The 20,205-nt window shown below is 31.8% G+C and overlaps 1 protein-coding gene across 1 annotated transcript in view; it reads left to right on the forward strand.

Annotated features, from left to right (window-relative positions):
• Positions 1-20,205, forward strand: part of CASD1 (CAS1 domain containing 1) — a 49,142-nt gene that overhangs the window by 16,534 nt on the left and 12,403 nt on the right. Inside the window, exons 6-14 of the mRNA XM_037836692.1 lie at positions 3,799-3,843; positions 4,379-4,502; positions 5,729-5,943; positions 7,646-8,068; positions 9,029-9,118; positions 14,331-14,450; positions 15,436-15,592; positions 16,973-17,052; positions 19,306-19,407. Of these exons, the coding sequence (XP_037692620.1) occupies positions 3,799-3,843; positions 4,379-4,502; positions 5,729-5,943; positions 7,646-8,068; positions 9,029-9,118; positions 14,331-14,450; positions 15,436-15,592; positions 16,973-17,052; positions 19,306-19,407 (1,356 nt within the window). The remainder of the gene's footprint in view (positions 1-3,798; positions 3,844-4,378; positions 4,503-5,728; positions 5,944-7,645; positions 8,069-9,028; positions 9,119-14,330; positions 14,451-15,435; positions 15,593-16,972; positions 17,053-19,305; positions 19,408-20,205) is intronic.

Here is a 20,205-nt window from a genome sequence, read left to right on the forward strand (position 1 = left end):
TATTCTTTCCCAGAGGCATTTGCATTTTGGATGGATAAAAAATATCCAGTTTTGTTGACCTTGTTTTGCTAATTACTTGTGCTGCAGTGGTATTTTTCTTTGCTTTTGTTCACAGTGAAGTTTAGTTCCGCAACTATGTCATATTACTAAATAGGCTTTTGTAGGATCCAGTGAGAACCTAGTCACCATTTCTAACGGTTTCTTTGAGAAAATGTGTTCAAACCTCCAAAAGAAAGAACATGCAGACAACTTCTAGAATTCAGCTTTCTGGTAAATCAGGGTCTGCATATATTGTGTTTTGTTTTTAGATCAGTTTTAAAATGTTCAGTAGTGTAGAATAATTTTATTTGTATATTTAAAATCATTGAAACATCTTTCATAATTGTGCTTGACCTGAAAGTATGTCCATGAAAGTAGTAGAAATTCATGCTTAAACAAACATCAATGGAGTGTAATCTTTAAGTCCTACAAGATCAGAGAAAACCTTTAGTTACTAACATAGAGATATATTGCAGATCCAAATTTTCCACTCTCATACTTTACTAAAACTAGTTTTTGGAGACTTAGATTCTCTTGTGAACCCCCTTATGTTTGTTGGGAGAAAGGGAAGATTCTACCTAAATATTTAAGTAGTTAACTGTTACCCATTGATTAGTTGATTGTTTCATTCATTCTAAAAGTATGTATGTATGTATATCTGTATGCAGATATGTATTTTTGGTAATTTCCATAGTAAATTTCTAGCTCCTGAGCATACAAAGATTCACATTTTTATAACTTATGTACTACATGGTAGCTTTGTGCTGGATTAGGAACGTGGCTGGAAATTATAGTCTCAGCCCTTGAAGAATTTGCAATCTAGTAGATAGTGACTTATTGAAGAATAATGATATGGTAAGATAAAGGCTAACATAGAATTGAACATGAACTGTGAAAGCACCATGGACAGAAAAGCTCAGTTACTGGCCCTTAAGATAGGGGGTGCTGAAAGTATAGGTGATGGTCCAAGAAAGCTTTGCAGAAGAGATAGTGTTTCCAGAAGAACTGTGGGACAGAAAGATATGCTCATTAACTGGAATAGCCTTATGGAAATCTACAGGTATAAAAACCAAGTTGAATTTAGAGGACTCTTAAGTAGTTTGTTATTCAACAGATATTTACAAATCACCTACCATATTCTAAGCACTGGGCTAGACATAATAGATACTCTGGTTAACAAGACAGAGCTCCTCCCCTCAGACAGCTGCTAGGCTAGTTTCTGAGGTAATTAAGCAAGCAATGTCACAAGTGTTTAAATCGGGGTTTAACACTTAAAAGTGGGATTAAAGAGGATAAGCACTAATGGTAATTTTAAAATTTTCAATCTCATTTTTAGATAAAGTGAGCTCAAAGGTGAGGGCCTGGAGTGATGTGGGGGGAGGGTCTTTCCTTGTAAAGGAACTAGCAAAGATGCTAAAAATAGAGTATAGCCTGTTCAGGGAATGCCTATGATTTTAGTATGGTTGGAATACAATGTACTTCTTTATTTGTGTTTGGTTTTGATTATTCCTTTTATGTGCTTCATTTTGGAGGGAGTTGACAAAAGATGAGGTAAATAGATAGTAGCTTATGAATTTTAAAAGGTTGATAGTATTGTCCCTTGAGGAACTAGATAGTTAGAAGGAAGATACAGGACTTGACAATCTGGAGTTCATTAACAGACTCTGAGGGCAGATTTTGATGGAATGGTGAAGGCCAATTTCAAAACTTGGTAAACTGAGACAAATGAAAGGTAAAGGAATTGGCATAGTGAGTGCAGACTGCTCTTTCAAGAAATCTGTTAAGATAAATCTGTTCTCTCTGTTAATTTGAGAGCAAGACAGGGTCGAAGGTAGATTTTTTTTTAAGCTGAGAGGATTTAACGGTTTGAAGGTAGAGGGAAGAAAGAGTGGAAAAGTGGAAGAAGAGGATATGATTGATACTGTGAGAGTTGAGAAGATAATTCAGGGGAGTAAAAAGGAGGAAATCTAGTCACAGAGTAAGGTTAACCATTGAGAGGAATAGAGACTTACCTTCTTTACTGTCTGTCAGAGGAAGATAGGCTGGATGAGTAGATGAAGTAAGAAAGGAGGAAGGAAGTAAGACACGTATGCCAGATGAATTCTGTTTTCTATGTGAAGTTTGAGAGTAGTTAGGCTTTCTTCTGAAAGTAAGAGGAGGACAAGAGGGATCTGCATAGGAAAAATAAGGGTCAGGATAACCACTGTGAAGAATAAGAAAGGAGCCATCTAGGGATGAGGAAAAAGTAAAAATACATTTCACTAAAAAATTCTCTTAAGTGTAAAATGAAGCATACTGGTCTGGAAACAGGAGCATATGTCAGAAGGGAATGTGGGTTTATGTTGTTATTATTTTTCTCTGATTTCATAGTTTCCTATAGTGAACATTTATTTTTGTTTATAATCAGATAGTAACTATCATTTTTATTTTTATGTATGGGTCAGATTTTTTTTTCTAGTTAAGTTTCTTGCTTACTTTTGCAAGACCTGATTGTAATACCAGGTCTTTGATGTGGTGGAAAGTGCACTAAATTCAGGAGTCAGAAGACTTAAGTTCTAGCTTTATCCCCTGTCAGGCCTCAGCAATATCCTATACACCTTTCTGAGTCTCTTTCCCTGTTTTATAAGACATGTACAGAATCTTCCTACCTATCTCAAGGGGTGACAAGAATCTATATTGAAGTGAGATAATTTAAGAGAAAGTGCTTAGTGAATTACAAAGTACTATATAATTGGTAGAATCAGTAGTACAGTCTGGTCTGGGTATGGATTTCTAGGGATTTCTCCCTTTTTCTCCCTCCACATTGTGGTCTATAATAATGATCCGTTTATTTTGTTAAGTACTTATTGGATTTGGCTTTCTCCAAAGTGATCTTAGGAGATCAACTTTCTCTAGGCACTGATCTTATGTTATTTAACATTTGCACTGTGTACCCTGTAGGCTTCCATGAATACTTTTTAATTGACTGGTAATTTATTCATCAAAATAATATTAGGTCATGTTAGATTTCAGGGTTTTCAGGGTGTTTGTTTGTTGTTTTACTTTTTTGCTATGCCTGTCTCCTCTCTGCTGGGCTGGCTGCTCTCAGATTCTCTGGTGTCTGGTCTCAGTCTATCTATGATTGGAGTTTGGATCAGTAGAATGAGTTTCCAATAAGAGCTGCCACTGCAGTTCTCCCTTCTCCTTCCCGGCTCTGACAGCCCCTCCTCCCATGGGACTGAGCCTGGCAGGGAGGGGCGCGGGTCCCCTGGCTGCAAAAACTTACAGATTTCGCTGATCTCAGCAGTTCCATGTTTTCATGAGTGTTGTATGAAGTATGCCCAAAGTCAGATTGCTCTGTGGTGTCCAGTCCACGCAGTTCCTGGCTTTCTACCTACTTCCCTGGAGGAGTAACTAAAACACACACCTCACCAATCCACCATCTTGCCCCGTCTCTCCTGTTGTTTTACTTTTAAGACCACCAAAGAATTAACCATACAAGCCATGACAAGTTAAAAGGAATTGCATCTCCCATTTTTGGCATACAACAATAATGTCATATCTTCAAATGTTCTCCTCATGCCGTCCTGTATAACCATGTCAGGTTTTAGGCATTGGATGTCTAACTTGTTATAATAAGAATCCAATAAGAAACTCTAGAGATATAAAATACATTTAGAAGGAGAAAGAACTTAAATTTTAATGAAAAAATTAAATGGTATTACTTGAATTAATTCCTTTAATTGCAGATAACACTATGAAAGATTTTTCTTTCTTTAGGATTCTGTTGCAAAGCCCCATGTAGTTGTAGCAGGAGCTGCCACGGTAAGTTATTACCTGTATTTGTATATAAGGACGTTTATTTCATACCTAAGGATATGCTAAGAAAAAGATAACTTACTGTGTTTAAAATAGAATTCTTGTTTGCACTTATATTTTAATTCCTCTGTCTTTTAGAGTTAATCAGATTGTTGAATTTTAATAAAAATAACTGCAATAATTTAGGACATTTGGTGCTAAATATCAGCTTTATACCTACGATTTTACATCTAAAATTCTAATCTAAATTTGTTTTCTATATTTTATAACTAAAATTTTATATATTTTATATCTAAAATATTTGCACCTAAAGTTGTATTCTTCTTGAATGTTATATATTTGAGAGTCTAATTTTTATAACAGCTTTTTCTAACTGCCTTCATATATTTCATGAAGAGTATTTAATCAAATTTTGTTTTACTATTGAATAAAAATGGAAATCATCTTAAAATAATTAACCTTGTTACAATGGAATCATTTATGTGCTTTAATTTTTCTCTGATAAATACTGAATTAATGCTTAATTTTTACCTGTTCTTAGTGGTCCATCAAGATTCACAATGGTAGCAATGAAGCACTTTCCCAATATAAAATGAACATAACTTCAATAGCACCACTTTTAGAAAAATTGGCAAAGACTAGTGATGTGTATTGGGTCTTACAAGGTAAGGAATAAGTAATGACAAAATGTCATTTTGTATATATTTTGAGGCTTGGGTTTTTATTATCTCCTGTTTCAAGAAGCAAAATTACTTCTTTATGAGAATACATTTTGAAATAAGTTTTGCAAGATTGGCTTAAGCTTTAGTTAGTTGCTTTTCTTTTTATGAATTTAAGAAGCACATAGACTAATAAAAATAAGTAAAAATAAACAAACAAACAAATAAATAAATCCTCCAAGAAGCCCCAGCAGGAAGAATGGCTTAAAATATAACAAAGAGGTATGTTCTAAAGGCAAATGAGATGTTTACCTCTGATTTTTATTTCTTACAAAGTATTTTTATTGTGATTGGAAAAAAATAGAGAAAAAATTATTAGCAAGTCTGTTTCGTAGTGTTAGAATCATTGGAAGTAAATATACTTTGGAATTGACAGATTGTATTTAAATTCACAGCATCTGATTTATTCTTGGGAATGAAATTCTTTAAGAGAAAGTAGACATTAAATCAACTCATTTTAAGAATTTATTGACTGTCCATTATTTAATGCCAGCACAATATGAAATGCCTTGAATATTTTAGCAATTTAAGTTGTCAGAAACTCTTATAAAACTTGCAAGTTGAATGTCAAATTGAGAGGCATAACAAAGGGTGGTGCTAATCTGTTCCACAATTCCTATTTTATTTACAGATTCATTGTTAAAGTCTCTCTTACTAAAATCAGAAAAATATAAATTATTTATAGTAGGGGACAAAAGAATAGACAGATCTTAATCCTCAATAATATTACCTCCTAATTGCGTGAACAGAGTTTACAGGATAAAGCAGTAACAGGAGAAAAAAATAAAGATTGGCTTCTATTAATTAGGCAGTCTTTCATAATCCAATTTTAATTTCCTATTACCCAGTATAACCCAGCATTCAAAAATTTTAAACTCTTATGATGTGCTAGAACATACAAATGCTTCATCAAAGATATAAGCATAAGAGAGAAAAAGGATAAAAGTTCTCTAAATTTGAGGGAGATAGTGATTGACTTTAAAATCGACTATAAGATAAGAAATCTGTTGCAAACATTGGGCGATTTTATTTAAAAATAAATCATTAAATGCCTGGAATCATCTGGACTTTAAGAACAAAATATGAAATGGGATTCAAGTGAACTTTCATGATCACAATTTCTACTAATAGGGATTATTAAAATGCATTTTAAAAATGTGTTTTATGCGCAGATCCCGTTTATGAAGATCTATTAAGTGAAAATAGGAAAATGATTACTAATGAGAAGATAGATGCCTACAATGAAGCTGCAGTCAGTATTTTGAATAGTAGCACCAAAAATTCTAAATCAAATGTTAAGATGTTCAGTGTTTCCAAATTAATTGCTCAAGAAACCATCATGGAATCTTTGGATGGCTTACATCTTCCTGAATCAAGCAGAGAAACTGTAAGATTTCTTATATGTGTCAATAGATGGAGAATATAATATCTAGTTGATTACAGCCATAAACCACTATAACATAGTTGTGAATAACTTATTTTATCACAATCTTAATTACCTCTGATTATTCTATCTAAAGATTGATCTAGAAATAATTTTGCTTTCCATCACCTAGTTGAATATAACTTAGAATTTTCATAACTCAGAGAAAGAAGGTATGGGAAGGAGGAGATACTTTGTGCATACCAAAATATATATTTCACTGTATTCTTGAGAGAGAAAAAGAATAATAAGATAATAGAATAAATGTTTATATGAGTTGTGTGATAAAATAGAAAATCTGGTTTCTCAAATTAAGAGCTAGTCACTCTTAACATACATTGTCTCATAAGAAGTGTTTAAGTTCTCAGCACACTAATGTTTGAAAACTGCTATATATACTCCTTACCTTAAATCTTTTAAGATTAAGCTTCAGTGAAGAGCACATTTTATGTAGAGAGAATATTTTTTATTATTTACATATAGCTTATACCCTAAGCATTATTCAAGGTATGTAGTACTCAGCAAATCCAGGTTGATCAAAAGGGATTTGGGTTCATTATGAAAGAATTGCATAATTATACATTTTTACAGATAGTAGAACAGATATTATTTAGAGTTATTATTTATGAATCAGTGGTTCTTAACCTTTTTTGAGGGTCACATAACCCCTTTGAGTATCTGATACAACGCAATGGTTCCGTTCCTTTCCTGCAGAAAAATGTATGTGTTTATATATACACATGGTTCTACCTATGCTTTGAGGGGCTTCGTGGACTCCCTGGAAGCTGGTTAAGAACCTTGGTATGGAGTTTCTAGACTATTATCTGCAGGAATGCCAGGCACAGAGCCTCTTGGAGTTTCAGGGCTAAAAGGGTGAGATTTTCTGAACACTTGATTACTTTTAATGCTTAGGCTTAAATAATGTAATCATTTCGAGTTCCACATATGCCTAAACTATAAAAGTTTTTATGAAACTAGCATTTGAACTTTCACGAGACAGAATCTTGAGAGTTAGCTTGCCTAGAGTATTTTTATTATATCCCAATCATGTGATTCGACATTTTATTTAACATTAGAGATCTTGAAACTGTAGAATCTTATGTAACCTGTAAACCAAATGAAAGGTGTATTAAAAATATTTTAGTTGAGAATTATTTTTTTGCTGGCAATTGTTCTACATTCTTTTTTTTTTTTTTAACCTCTAAAGACTTGGAGTCTGTCCTAAGTATCCTGATATCTTCTGTTTTGAAAGTCTGTTAATTAAAGTTCTTTGGTTCTTAACATCTGCCAGGCTTTTTTAAACCAAAGGTCATGACTCATTAGCAGCCATGAAGTCAGCATTAAAAAAAAAGAAGAAGAAGAAGGGTAGAATCGAGTAGAAAAAATGTCAGAATACATTACAAGTGGTCAGGATAAGTATTATGTGTGTCCTGGTTCACATTGTAAAATGAATTTCTTATTGTGGGTTATACTCAAAAAAGTTTGAAAAACCCTGTTATAGATTGAAAGAGTACTATTATTTTCATGAGGGTTTGGGAAATGGTAGCACAGAGTATAAAAGCATTTTGGTTTCAGTGCTGAAAACTTGGCAGTATTCATAGGAGAAAATCTAATATGAAATACATTGCTGACAAGATAATAACCAGATAACTTGATTTGTTCACAGAGTGCAATGATTCTTATGAACGTGTATTGCAATAAGATTTTGAAGCCTATAGATGGTTCCTGTTGTCAACCTCGGCCTCCTCTCACTCTCATACAGAAGCTCGCTGCTTGTTTTTTCACTTTATCTATGATCGGATATTTGATTTTTTATGTAATTCATCGTAATGCTCATCGGAAGAATAAGCCATGTCCTGATTTGGAAAGTGGAGAGGAAAAGAAAAATATTATCAATACCTCTGTGTCTCCATTAGAAATACTTTTACAGTCTTTCTGCAAACTTGGCCTGATTATGGTTTATTTCTACTTGTGTGACCGTGCAAATCTGTTTATGAAGGAAAACAAATTTTATACACACTCGTCTTTCTTTGTTCCAATTACCTACATCTTGGTTTTGGGAATATTTTACAATGAAAATACTAAAGAGGTAAGAGTCATTTTCCTTTTACCTCGTATTATTCCTATATCATAGAAACTCTAGATTAAAGAAATAATATCATTTATCATGCCAGAATACACAAACATGTATATAGTGGGACTATTGCTGTTTTGGAACAGTTTGTAAGAAGTTCAAAGAGTCAAGATTGTCGAAAAGTTGGAAAATAATGACCTGTGAAAAGATTTCATGATGTGGCCATTATATTAATGGCTTGGAAATGGAGAAAATGGAGGTGCTCCTGATTTTATAATTTTCCTCAGGCATGAGATACTATTATCTTTTTTAAAGTAAAAAAATATAATTATATTAACAAATTTCTTTGTGTACATACTTTATTTATTTATACAGACATATACATACATACATGCAAATTAGAACTTACATAATGATGTAGCCACTACTTGCAATAGTCTAAATTTCCTATTTTAGAATTGTTGGCATTGCTCAGAATATTTGTGTATCTCCTTTAAAGGCATGATTTATTTGAATTAATAAATTCTGCTCTAAGAAATAGCTCTCATATGAGGATGATTAATCAGTTCTTCATCTCCAGTGAGTATGTATTAGGGAAAATAAACTATAATAGTAAAGCTTTTTATGACAAAGTTTAAGGGAACTGTAACATGCTTTTTAACTCTTAGATTCTAAGATTTTATTAAAGGAAATTATAGAGTGCCTCTTAGATTTACGAATACTCACATTTGTTATAGTTTAAATGTAATTTTAATATATTTCTTTCAAATTCATATGGCATTTGAATATTGCATCAAATAGCTGTCATATCTTTTATCAAAAATAAAATATCAATTTTAACTGTTCCCCAAGGTATTTTTGATTGAAGAATTAGCTGTATATCCTGTAAGAAAAATTTTAACATACTTAATATATGCTGTCCAAATAATTACTTCATGATAAATTCTTAAAACAGATTTTGCTTCTTTTACACAGACTAAAGTATTAAATAGAGAACAAACAGATGAATGGAAAGGCTGGATGCAACTTGTGATTTTGATTTATCACATCTCTGGAGCAAGTACAGTAAGTATTTTGAATTTAAGTTCAGAAAGTAAAGGAAATAATGACACTTTAATGTTTCTTTAAGAGTGCTGGACTTTTTGCATTTTTTATTCTCTACCATTTAGAGACCCTTCTTATTTCCCACCCAACCTTCCTGCCTGCCTGTTCTTTTCCTGCTACTTGACTCTCTGAGAATGTATAGTTTAATTTTTAATATATTAAAAAATGTATTTTAATAAATAAAAATAAATTTTTATTTATTATTTTTAAAGCAAAATAAACTTAAAAAAAAAGTAAGGTAAGATAAGACAGTAATTGATTTGTATTGACTTGACCTTAATTTTAATGTAATAGAAATAGCTGATATTAAAGGATGGTATTTGATGTCAGCCTGTTGAACAATTAAAGTTATCAAGAAACTTTATAGATCATACTGAATTGCAAATGATTTAAAATAGGCAATTTACTATAAAAAGCAATAAAATTATATTATTATATTTTAGACTCTACCTCTCACTGTATTTTAGGAAGTTTGACCAACTGTTTATATACTTTTAAAGTGTATAAGTCTTAGAAATGTCTTGCCCCTGTGTTCAAACAAAGAATGTATCTCTCAGGCATAGCTGTCTGCCATTATTGACCAGGTAGGGTGTGTCATACTTCCTAAGTATTAACCTGCTCTATGCCGGGGGGTCCCTTGTTGTTGATCATCCAGTGTCTGCTGTACCTAGGCAAAAAATGTGTTTTCCTTTTCTCTTAGTATCTTAAAGTATTTAGGATTCTAATGGTCTGTGGCTACCTTGGACATGGCAGGGGTAGAGAAAATGTATTCATTCTGAGCTGTAACATTCCAGCTACATAAGGGTTAAAACATGCTTTTGAGGGTGAGCCTAGGTATCTAACAGTCATTTTTAGCAGAAGTTTTATAGTTAAGGTGCAAACTGACTTCTGTAAAATATGTTTAAAAGATTTTAAAAATTCATTCATAATCTGAGAACTACCGAACAGTGGTTTTTATTGCTTTATTTGCCTGTATAAAGCACATGTCTGTAAACAGTATTGACTCATGATAAAATGAGATAATACAGAAATGTTGCCCGAAAAGGAATATTTTGAAATTTCCATAGCAGTAATTAAGAAGATAAATAATACTATGACTGGGTTTTTATAGATATCTCTAACAATTTGAAAACAGTGTTGTTCTTTATTATTTTCAAACAACATTGGTGATTTTATGGATTGTTTGAAGGGCACAAGGCAGAGTAATGAAGTGTAATTTTTATTGAAATCATATGGCTATGATATGTGTATGTGTGGCAGCAGTGAAATTCCTGTGACACTGCAGCTAAGCAGTGAATTTAGTAGTTATGGAAGAGCCAGGACAGTAAAAGAGATCTGAGGCAAGGAGAGATGAAAACTTAAAATTTGTGGGATAAATCCAACAGATTCTCTAAGAATCAGTAGAGATGAATACTGAATCCTCCAAATATCTCTGACATATGAATGAAAACTAGATTAATTTAGGGAAAAAAAAATTTAAGAGAATTCACTTAGAGACATAATTGCTGACATATTGAATGGTGATACTACTGAAATTTTTTTTTTAAAAAAAGGCTGATTTAAGGTCAGATTAAGTTCCTCAGTTCAGTGATTCCAGAGGGATTCAGACTATAAAAGAATGAAGGCAATTTGGCATTCTTTTGTGATCATTTGACAAACTAACATTCTATAAAAAACATTATATCTTTTTAGATATAATGTTAGAAGAAATATTATATTTTTTTAGAATGCATCTCAATATATCTTAAATTACTGAAAACAGAATCTGTGTTCTAGAAGGACGTACTTTTCATTAACAGATCATTTGTTATGATGAATTAGCATAACCAAGCTCTTTTATATATAGGATTTTGAAGTCAAAAATTAAATGTATCTCCAGTAGCAAAGTATTATCAGCATGAGTTATAACATACTATGGGACTAGACTCTTGAGTACTTGAGGGGTTACCATTATTAAAAACTCTAAATGATGCCATTATTTTAATTGCCTAATCTCAATGTCTTTTATTTTGAGTAAAATATGTCAAAATTTACTTTTGCCATGATTTTTTACTAAAATAGAAACAGTGTCAAAAATCCCAGAGAATTCTTAGAATAATCCAGATGGTCTAGCAGATCACAATTGTTAGTATTAACATTCTTTTAAAAACATAATTGATATCAATTATGGATAAAATGCTGTAAATTTAACATGGAGAGAGCAGCAAGTTAGGTTTAAACAGTAGGTAATTTTGTACTTCATCATGCTTTTTTTTTCCTTTGAGAATTTGTAAATAACTTTCATATAGGGAACTGAAAAGTCTTGGGGAAAATTGGCGAGACTAGAGAAAGAACAGGACCAGAAGTCAGCCTAGGCATTAAATCTAATGAAGCTGGAATTTCAAATATAATTTTAATACTAATATTTTGTTGTAATACTTGAGTCATGCAACACAAAGAGAAGAACAGTTTGGACTAAAGGAGACAAAAGACTCAGGACAACTAATGTAGTGTGTGATTCTTGATCAAAAACATTTAAAGAAACAGTAGAGGAAACATGAATATGGATTATGTAGTAGATACTGTTGTATTCATATTAAATTTCTTTGGTATGATAAAAGTAATGTGGTTATGTAAGAAAATATTTTTTTATTCTTAGGAGATACTTGCTGAAATATTTAGGGGTAATGTCATGTGGTCTGCAACTTACTTTAAATGGTTCACATGGTATATAGGTGTTCCTTGTACTATTCTTGCAACTTTTCTGTTGGTTTAGAATATCTTAAAATAAAAATTGGGGGAAATATTTCTTGAACTTTGTAATAAATCAACATTGACAGGAACTTGGGAAATTGTTGTGATAGTATTTAATTCAATTTAAATGAATTGTGTATTTACTGTTTAAATTTAATAACCAACTTCCAAGTTTGCAGTCTTGGCCCCAATCTCAAAGGGATTTGAAAAAAATATTTTATGAAGAGTGGTTAAAGTAATTGGGAATGTTTAGCCTAGGCTTGACATCATTTTCAAATACTTTAAGGCTATCAGAAATAAGAGTGATTAACCTCATGCATGTGGCTCTAGAGCTGGGCTGTCCAACATGGTAGCCCCTGGACCTATGAGGCCATTAAGCACCTGAAATATAGTTAGTCAGAATTTAGGTATGCTGTAAGTGTAATACACATAACGTGATTTCATAAACTTAGTGTGAAAAAAGAATGTAAAATATCACATTACATGTTGAAATGATATAATTTGGATATATTGAGTTAAATAAAATATATTAAAATTACTTTCATGTATTTCTTTTAACTTTTTAAATTTTCAAGTAGCCACATGAAAAAATACATACATGGCTCCACATTTTATTTCTATTGGACAGCACTGCTCTAGAAGGCTAGGTAGCTTTTACCTGTAGTTAGATTTCAACGTTTCATTAAAAGGAACTTTATGGCACTTAATTGACCATCTGAAAATAGGTAGATTGTAGATTGCCTTGGAGTTTATGTTTTCTGCTCTTAAAAGGTGTTCAGCAAATACATGATGGGAATATTTTAGAGGGTATTCAAGAATGAGGTAAGGACACAGGTTTGGATTAGATAAATCCTGTTGTTATTTCAATACTACATTCCCCTCCTTCATCTCTGTGAGTCTTATTGTTATCCTTTCATTGAAAATTTCTGATGTAACAAAGAGTTAAAACATTTATAAAGAACCAGTGATGAACGGCAATAAATAATAACTTTGTTTCATAAATAGATTGTTGGTGCTATAGAAACTCAGAGAAAGGAGAGATGACTTTCATCTGATAGTTAAGATTAGAAAATTTGAACAGGGCTCTGAAGGAGTATAGGATTTGAATAAGCAATATGTGGTTAGGGGAAGGACATTTTAGGGTAGAAGAAACAGGTGAACAAAGGAGAGTGGTCAGGGAAGCACAAGAAGACCCTGTTTAGGAGACAGAGAGTCTCTCAGTTTGGTTAGAGTGGAGGCTGTTTAGAAGAATTTATGACCCATTAAAAGTTCCTATTTCCTCTTCCAAAAAATAATTATCCTTCAGGGGAAAAAAAAAAGATTCTGTGCATTCAAGCTCTTATAAAATCTTTTACTTAAGGTGTTCACTTAATTACTTTATTTTGTCCTACAAAATATTATGTGAAAGACATTAACCATAATGGCCTTAAGTAGTGTTAATGTTGACTACTTACAGACATGATCAGATGAGTCTTTAACATACAATCCAAAGAAATTTCATGTAAATTTAGTTATTATCCCTAAAGGAATGAACTTACACTTGGAAGGATTGAATGACACTGAATAAGCCTTTTAAAGGATCACTTTTAAAAGCAGTGTACCACATCATTATCATGAATATATACCTAAAGGACCAATGAGTGGGGGACAGATAAAAGGGAAGTGTTCCAAGGTTATGCAATTTAGCACCTGTACATGAGATGACATTTTGAATGATTCCTATCATTTCTGTAACATACAGGTTCGAAACGTGTTGTATTTCATTCAACTTATGAGTTAAGATGTGATGCTCTAGAAAACCATGATAGTTGACTAAGGAGCTTGGTGGTAATAAAGACACTGATGTAGAAGTATAAAATAAAATTGGGGGAAAATAATATTTGTAAATTGTTTGTTAAATATGTATATTTTGCTAAAGAAAATAAGTGTTGTAAGTAGTCACATGACTCTTATTTACAGCTCTAAAGTCTATATATTTAAAGAGGCCAAAAATGGGGGATTTTTGTTTGTTTGTTGGTTTTGTTTTTCTTCTTCTCATTGGGAAAATATGATATTTAGTTTGACCTTATATTCAGGATATATGGTGATTAATAATTATAGCTATTGTATATTGAATTCTGATTCTTTGCAAGTCCTTCCCATTATCTCATTCATTCCTCATGAGAACCTCTTAAGTCTCATTTTGCAAATTAGAAAACTCAAACTGAAAGTCACATAGCTTGTAAGTGACAAAACCAGAACTGGAATTCAGGTCTATCTAACTCCAAAATCTGCAATATTTAACCCTTTCTCTAATGCCTAACTTTTAAGAAAAAAAACTTGACTTAAGATAATGCCAAATAATAAGGAGCAATTATCTTTGTTAAATAAAGTTGTCATAATAATTCAAAGTGTAAGTCAATGCCAACATATATTTTACCTGTTTACTTTTGTTCAACAGTTTTTGCCTGTTTACATGCACATTCGAGTTTTGGTTGCTGCATATCTATTTCAAACAGGATATGGGCATTTCTCATACTTTTGGATCAAAGGAGACTTTGGAATCCATAGAGTATGTCAGGTAGGCGTGCATTCAGTTATTTTCTTTTTCTTTGAATTCAACATGCTTTTGTGCCTAACTGTTCAGAAAATATAAATATGGTCATTATAAGATCATAAGCAATTTAAATTTATGAGATAGTACTTTAATTATTTCTGTGTACTATGTTTAATAATTTGCGATAATTTATTACTGCAGGAAGGGGAATATAATTTAGATGAGTATGTAATAAGAACACTGGTACACAAGGAACAACAGTGCTCATTCACTTTAGTTTTGTAGAAATGTCCAATTATCTGAAATTATTATAATATACTCTGTTTTCTCTCTCTCTGGGGAGAGGATTAATATTTATTAAGTTTCTGCCTTATGCCAGGTAGTTTCTAAACTTGATTTCATTTACTCTTCATTACAAACCTGAATTGTTATCTTCCTGTTTATAGATGAGTAAACTGAGGCTCAGAGAGGTTAATAATTTGCCCCAGGTCACATAGTAAGTGGTGCTGCTTTAATATAAATTTCCTTAAAGTCTGTGTTTTTTGAATGACATTACACTGATGTCTGAAATGACTGTTAAAAGGTCTCAAAGATACTTTTTAATTTGCATAATAGTATTTTATATCTATAATAACTCTCAGTTTAGTCCCAAATGGAGTAAATTGACATCAAACAAGAGATGAAATGGACACTTTTTTTGTTGAGGTAATCTAATCTCCGTTTATAAACTGTAGCCTTAGGAAGAAGGTTTATGATTCCTTCCCAAGGCAGCAAATATAGCCAGAGGATAGCTCAGGCTGGTACTTTGCTGGAATTTAGTTAATATAATGATGCATAAATCTTTTATATTCAACTCTTTACAGTGATTGTAAAATAAATTTAATTTGGGGGATTAATATAATACAGCAGTTATCTTGGTCTTAAACATTTATACTCTGTCAGAAAAAAATCTGACTTTTCTACTTTTATATACCTGTAATGAAAACCATTTTTTCCCCTTTTTTAATAGGTCCTATTTCGTCTCAATTTCCTGGTAGTGGTGTTATGTATAGTAATGGATCGGCCTTACCAATTCTATTACTTTGTCCCCTTGGTCACTGTATGGTTCATGGTCATATATGTTACTTTAGCACTATGGCCACAAATAATCCAAAAAAAAGCAAACGGTAAATATACTCTCTTACTAATGTTAATAAATATATTCTGTCAGTGTACTATATTTCTTTTTAGTTGCTAAAGCTATTATTGTTATTGTAGTGAGAGATGTAGACAGTTTATGTGTAGTTTTGACATTTTGAAATTTTGTTCTTAAAATGTTTCTAAAATATTACAGCTAAGTAGTGCAAGTAATATAACACTTAGTGCAGGATAATAGTTTGCTTTTATATTATATGCGTTTTCCCTTTTTCAAAATTTTAGTTTTCCAAAACTATCTTACCTGTTAACTAATGCAACAGTTTTCAAGCTGTGTTGTACAGAGCCAGATCAGAGGTAGCTAAAAGAGAGGTAGCCTTGATAAAGAAGGGAAAGCCAAGTGGGGCTCCATACCCCTTCACCGAGCTTCATCTTGGCAGCTCTGCTTTAATTTGATTTCTTATATATAGTGAGTAAGTAAACATTCATTAGTGAGAAGTCTTTTTATATCAAAGTTTAGAAGCACTAATATGATTTATCTTCTAGACAACCCTTTAAGCAACTATAAACCTGTTTTACATACAAGGAAACCCAAATTCCCAAAAGGTTGTCATTTTTAAATATCACATAACCAATTACTGACAGTGTTCAAACTCAGGCCAAAGTACTTTATCTTAATGCTTTTTGCCCCTCAAAATCATATTATAAAAATGAGATCTTCCCTTTTGTGGAAAAATAAAGAAGTTTTGATTTTTTAAAATGTATTTAGATTAACTTTTTCAACCAAATATTATATATCAAAATATTTTTTTTCATTGACTTTCATTATCATATCGAATAATTTTTCAGGAAAGAATTGAGTTTCAACCTCTAACAAAATCCACTGCTGTCTTTGGACAGTCTTTATAGTTTAATTTCTTTGCACAAACCCAGCATTTTAATCAAGTGAACACTCTGTATCTATAAACTTTGTACCCATAATTTAAAATATGCATATATTAAAATAATTCTTCTGGTTAAATCCTAGTCCATCAGGGAGTTTAAGTTCTGATGTTTAAGCAATATCACCTAAGTTATATTCTAACATGTTTGCTAGAATTACATTTAACATATTCTTCCAAATTTTGTTGTAACTTTTAATAATGAATAAGGGTAATTGAATCCAGAAAGTATTTTCAAATATATGTATAGTGGATGAACAGCAGGTATATAGGGTGCCAGGTATCCTAGATCCTTTTTTCTTTTTGCCTTACTTACAAATTATGCTACCTAGATTTATTTTGTATATTCTTGTAAGCAGCCTTAAATTATTTTAAGACATTTGTAGGGTATTAATGCATTAAATAGAGAGTATTTAATATGTTTTCTGATGTAAATTTACATGTTTTAATGAATTAAATATTTTCTCTCAGGAAATTGTTTCTGGCATTTTGGCTTACTGATGAAACTAGCCTTCCTGCTTTCATGTATATGCTTTTTGGCATATTCTCAGGTTTGTACAGTCTTTTCAGTTTACATTTTGTTATATTTTATTTTAAAGTTCAAGTATGTGAGAAGAGTCATAGCTTTTTTTTAGCTTCATTTTTTTTAATGACTGTAATAAAAGTGTCACTCTGTAGTTGACTACTCACTGTAGCTCATTTGAGACTTTTCTTCTTTTGTTACCACTGTTTTTGTTTTAAGAACAATTTAAAACTCTTCCTCTGGCAATTGTTCAGGATCCATTTTACATGACTTTGATCAATCACACGTTTATTGAATGCCTCTTATAAGACACTACCCTAAGTGGAGATCAAAATTCTCTTGACAGAATTTGCAGCTTGGTTTGTACATTATTCACTGCCATCAGAGTACTACTTGAATTTTTTGTAACTGCATAGAGTAAAAGTTGGGCAACTACTAAAACCAACTTAGCAGCAAAGGGATTTATATATATGTAATACGTTTAATAAAATTTTTGGCAATTTTCCTATCCCCTTATTCTGACGGTTGAGATTTTCTTAATTATTTTAACAGGGTGCGAAGTGCTACTTGCTGGTCAAATCCATCAGGCAGACATATTATTTGGGCAGTATGGTATTTATAACAAAATATTTTAGTTTGAATGCCTATGGTTGTGGCATGTTCTTCAATTTATTCCAGCTTACAACACTCTTTGTTTAACACCTGGCTGTTCAGGTGTAAATGCCCTATCAGCATTTTCTGTTTACATGTGATCCTATAAAGCTGTTTTGTTTGTTTGTTTGTTTTGTGGGCCTTTAAACTTAGGAATATTTAAAGCATTTGTATTTCTGTCTGACATACAAGATTTTTATAGGAGATAAAGAAATTAATAAGGAAACAATAGGCAAATATATAAATATAAAGAAATAGCCAGGTAACAGCAACAACTACTTGACAGTTATTCATTAAAATTCCCATCACTCTATGGGTGCATCTGAGCAAAAGAAGGGAAGACTGACTAGACATTCAGTAGAAAAAAATATATACAAGGAAAAAAAATATATAGCTCAATAGCTTTCACAAAATAGGTGTTCAGTAAATACTTGTTCATTGATCACGTAAGAAATAAAATTTTTAATTGAAAATAAAAATTTCAATAAAAAATAATGTATGTTATATATATATATGCCCAGATATATCTGAGATATAAATCTATTATATCATGTATTTGTATATTAAATCTTCATATATATGATATGCTCTGTAAGTACTTGATGTTACAACTGTGGTAAGATTTATCCTTAATTTTCTGGGACACAATTTTTGATAAACCTATTTTTAATATATGCTATGTGCATTTTTAATTCTGTGCTTAAATGGAAAATATTGCATTTTATTAAAATAATAAGTTCTGACCTAAGGTTCAGCAGTACCCAAAATATACTATTTTCATATTTTTGCTTTGGTTTTAATCTTTTAAATCATGATGTTACAGTTTTTATGCTGTGGCATTAGGTCTAATAATGGAGCTTTCCTTAATAGAGTTTGTCGTCATTCTTTAGCTTGGAAATTGAGGTTTTTGTTCTCTTCCTTGAAAGACTTCATTAATGTGCAGGAATGCACCCAAGACTTCTGCCCCTTCATTCCCAGATTTTCCAGACTGTCAGATTAATAAAATGGTACCATTCACTAACTTGACCAGAGTAAAATTTTAAACTTTGTTTCAAAGGCTAGTAATGGCATTTGGATATGGTTGATTGAATAAGTTGACTAATTCAGAGGTTTCTTTTAATTCAAACAGGTAATTATAGACTATTAAGGGCATTTAGCACAAAAAAAAACACTATATTTTAACCTTATATCATTCTTTAGAATATTGATACCATGCTGGTTGAAGCCTTTTTTTTATTTTTGTGTTTTGGTCGGTAACTATTAGCTGTTTTATGTACCAGCCTTATTAAATGCCTTATATGGGAAAAAATTAAAAATAAAATAAAACAAAAAAAGTCTTAAATGGAATAATTTTCCAGTTGCCAGAGTTTTGTTGTTTTAGGCTATCTCTGTAGCCTTTCATGTGAAGTAAAAGTGAACAAAAAGGTTTTAAGTCATTTTTATTGGCCATTGATAAAATGAAGTTATATTTTCAAATGAAGCGATATTTTCAAATGCTATAAATAGAATTTACAAATTGTGAATGACCCTTATATAATCCTAACTTTAGAAAACCACAATTTGTAATAGAATTGCAAAGCAAGTATTGACTTGTACCGTCTTAATTTATTTTCTGGATTCCTTTTCTCAGGGTGCATTTGAGAAGATCTTTTCTCTTTGGCCATTGTCCAAGTGTTTTGAACTGAAAGGGAATGTATATGAATGGTGGTTCAGATGGAGGTTAGACCGTTACGTATGTATTTACCTTGTGATCTCTTGCCATTTCTAATTATACTTTTAAAAAAAGATTTGAAGCAATTTCATCTATTTGTATTTAGTTTTAGAATAAGGAAACATGTTTATTTAGTAAGTCAAAGCAGTACTGCTCCATGCCCCTCAACTTTTGTGGTTACAGCAGGGAAATGGTATCCATGTGTGCGTGTGTATATCGGCAGGAAAATATTGTAAAAATGTTCTCTATAAAGTGGTCTTTGTTGGAGCCATAATTCTGAATTATAGGTGATCCCCAGTATATATACTTCTGCCATTCAAAACAATATTTATTGAGCCCCCATATGTGCCCTAGATGTTGCTGTTATGAAGCGTATATTAGAGAGAGATGCCACCAGACTTCTGAACCTTACAATCTAGTTCAAAACCCAAGACAACTAATTATAATTGGGTACTAAACTGTGCAGTGTGGATTTTTTCATTCAAGTGTGCAATTAAGAGAGCACTGTCATGGATGACTCCATGAACTTAATCCTGAAGGATGGTTAAGATTCAGTTGGCAGAACTTTTAGCACAGCAGTGGGAAAATAACAGTCACTGAGTAAACATTAGTCTTCTTCACCCTTTCTCCTTCCCCTTTCATCTTGCAGTCTTTCCTCTTTTCATTCAGTAGGTGTTTTCTGAGTGTCTACTCTGTGTCATTCCTGGTTTCTAATACCTATGCCTTTTCTAAAGTACTACATTGCATGTCAAAACTGTATTTGATAAGAAAGGTTTGCTAAAATGTTGACATCAATAATTTTAAATTCTCAACTTTCTC

Source organism: Choloepus didactylus, chromosome 5 (genome assembly GCF_015220235.1).
Source record: "Choloepus didactylus isolate mChoDid1 chromosome 5, mChoDid1.pri, whole genome shotgun sequence".
In the NCBI taxonomy this organism is placed as follows: Eukaryota; Metazoa; Chordata; class Mammalia; order Pilosa; family Megalonychidae; genus Choloepus; species Choloepus didactylus.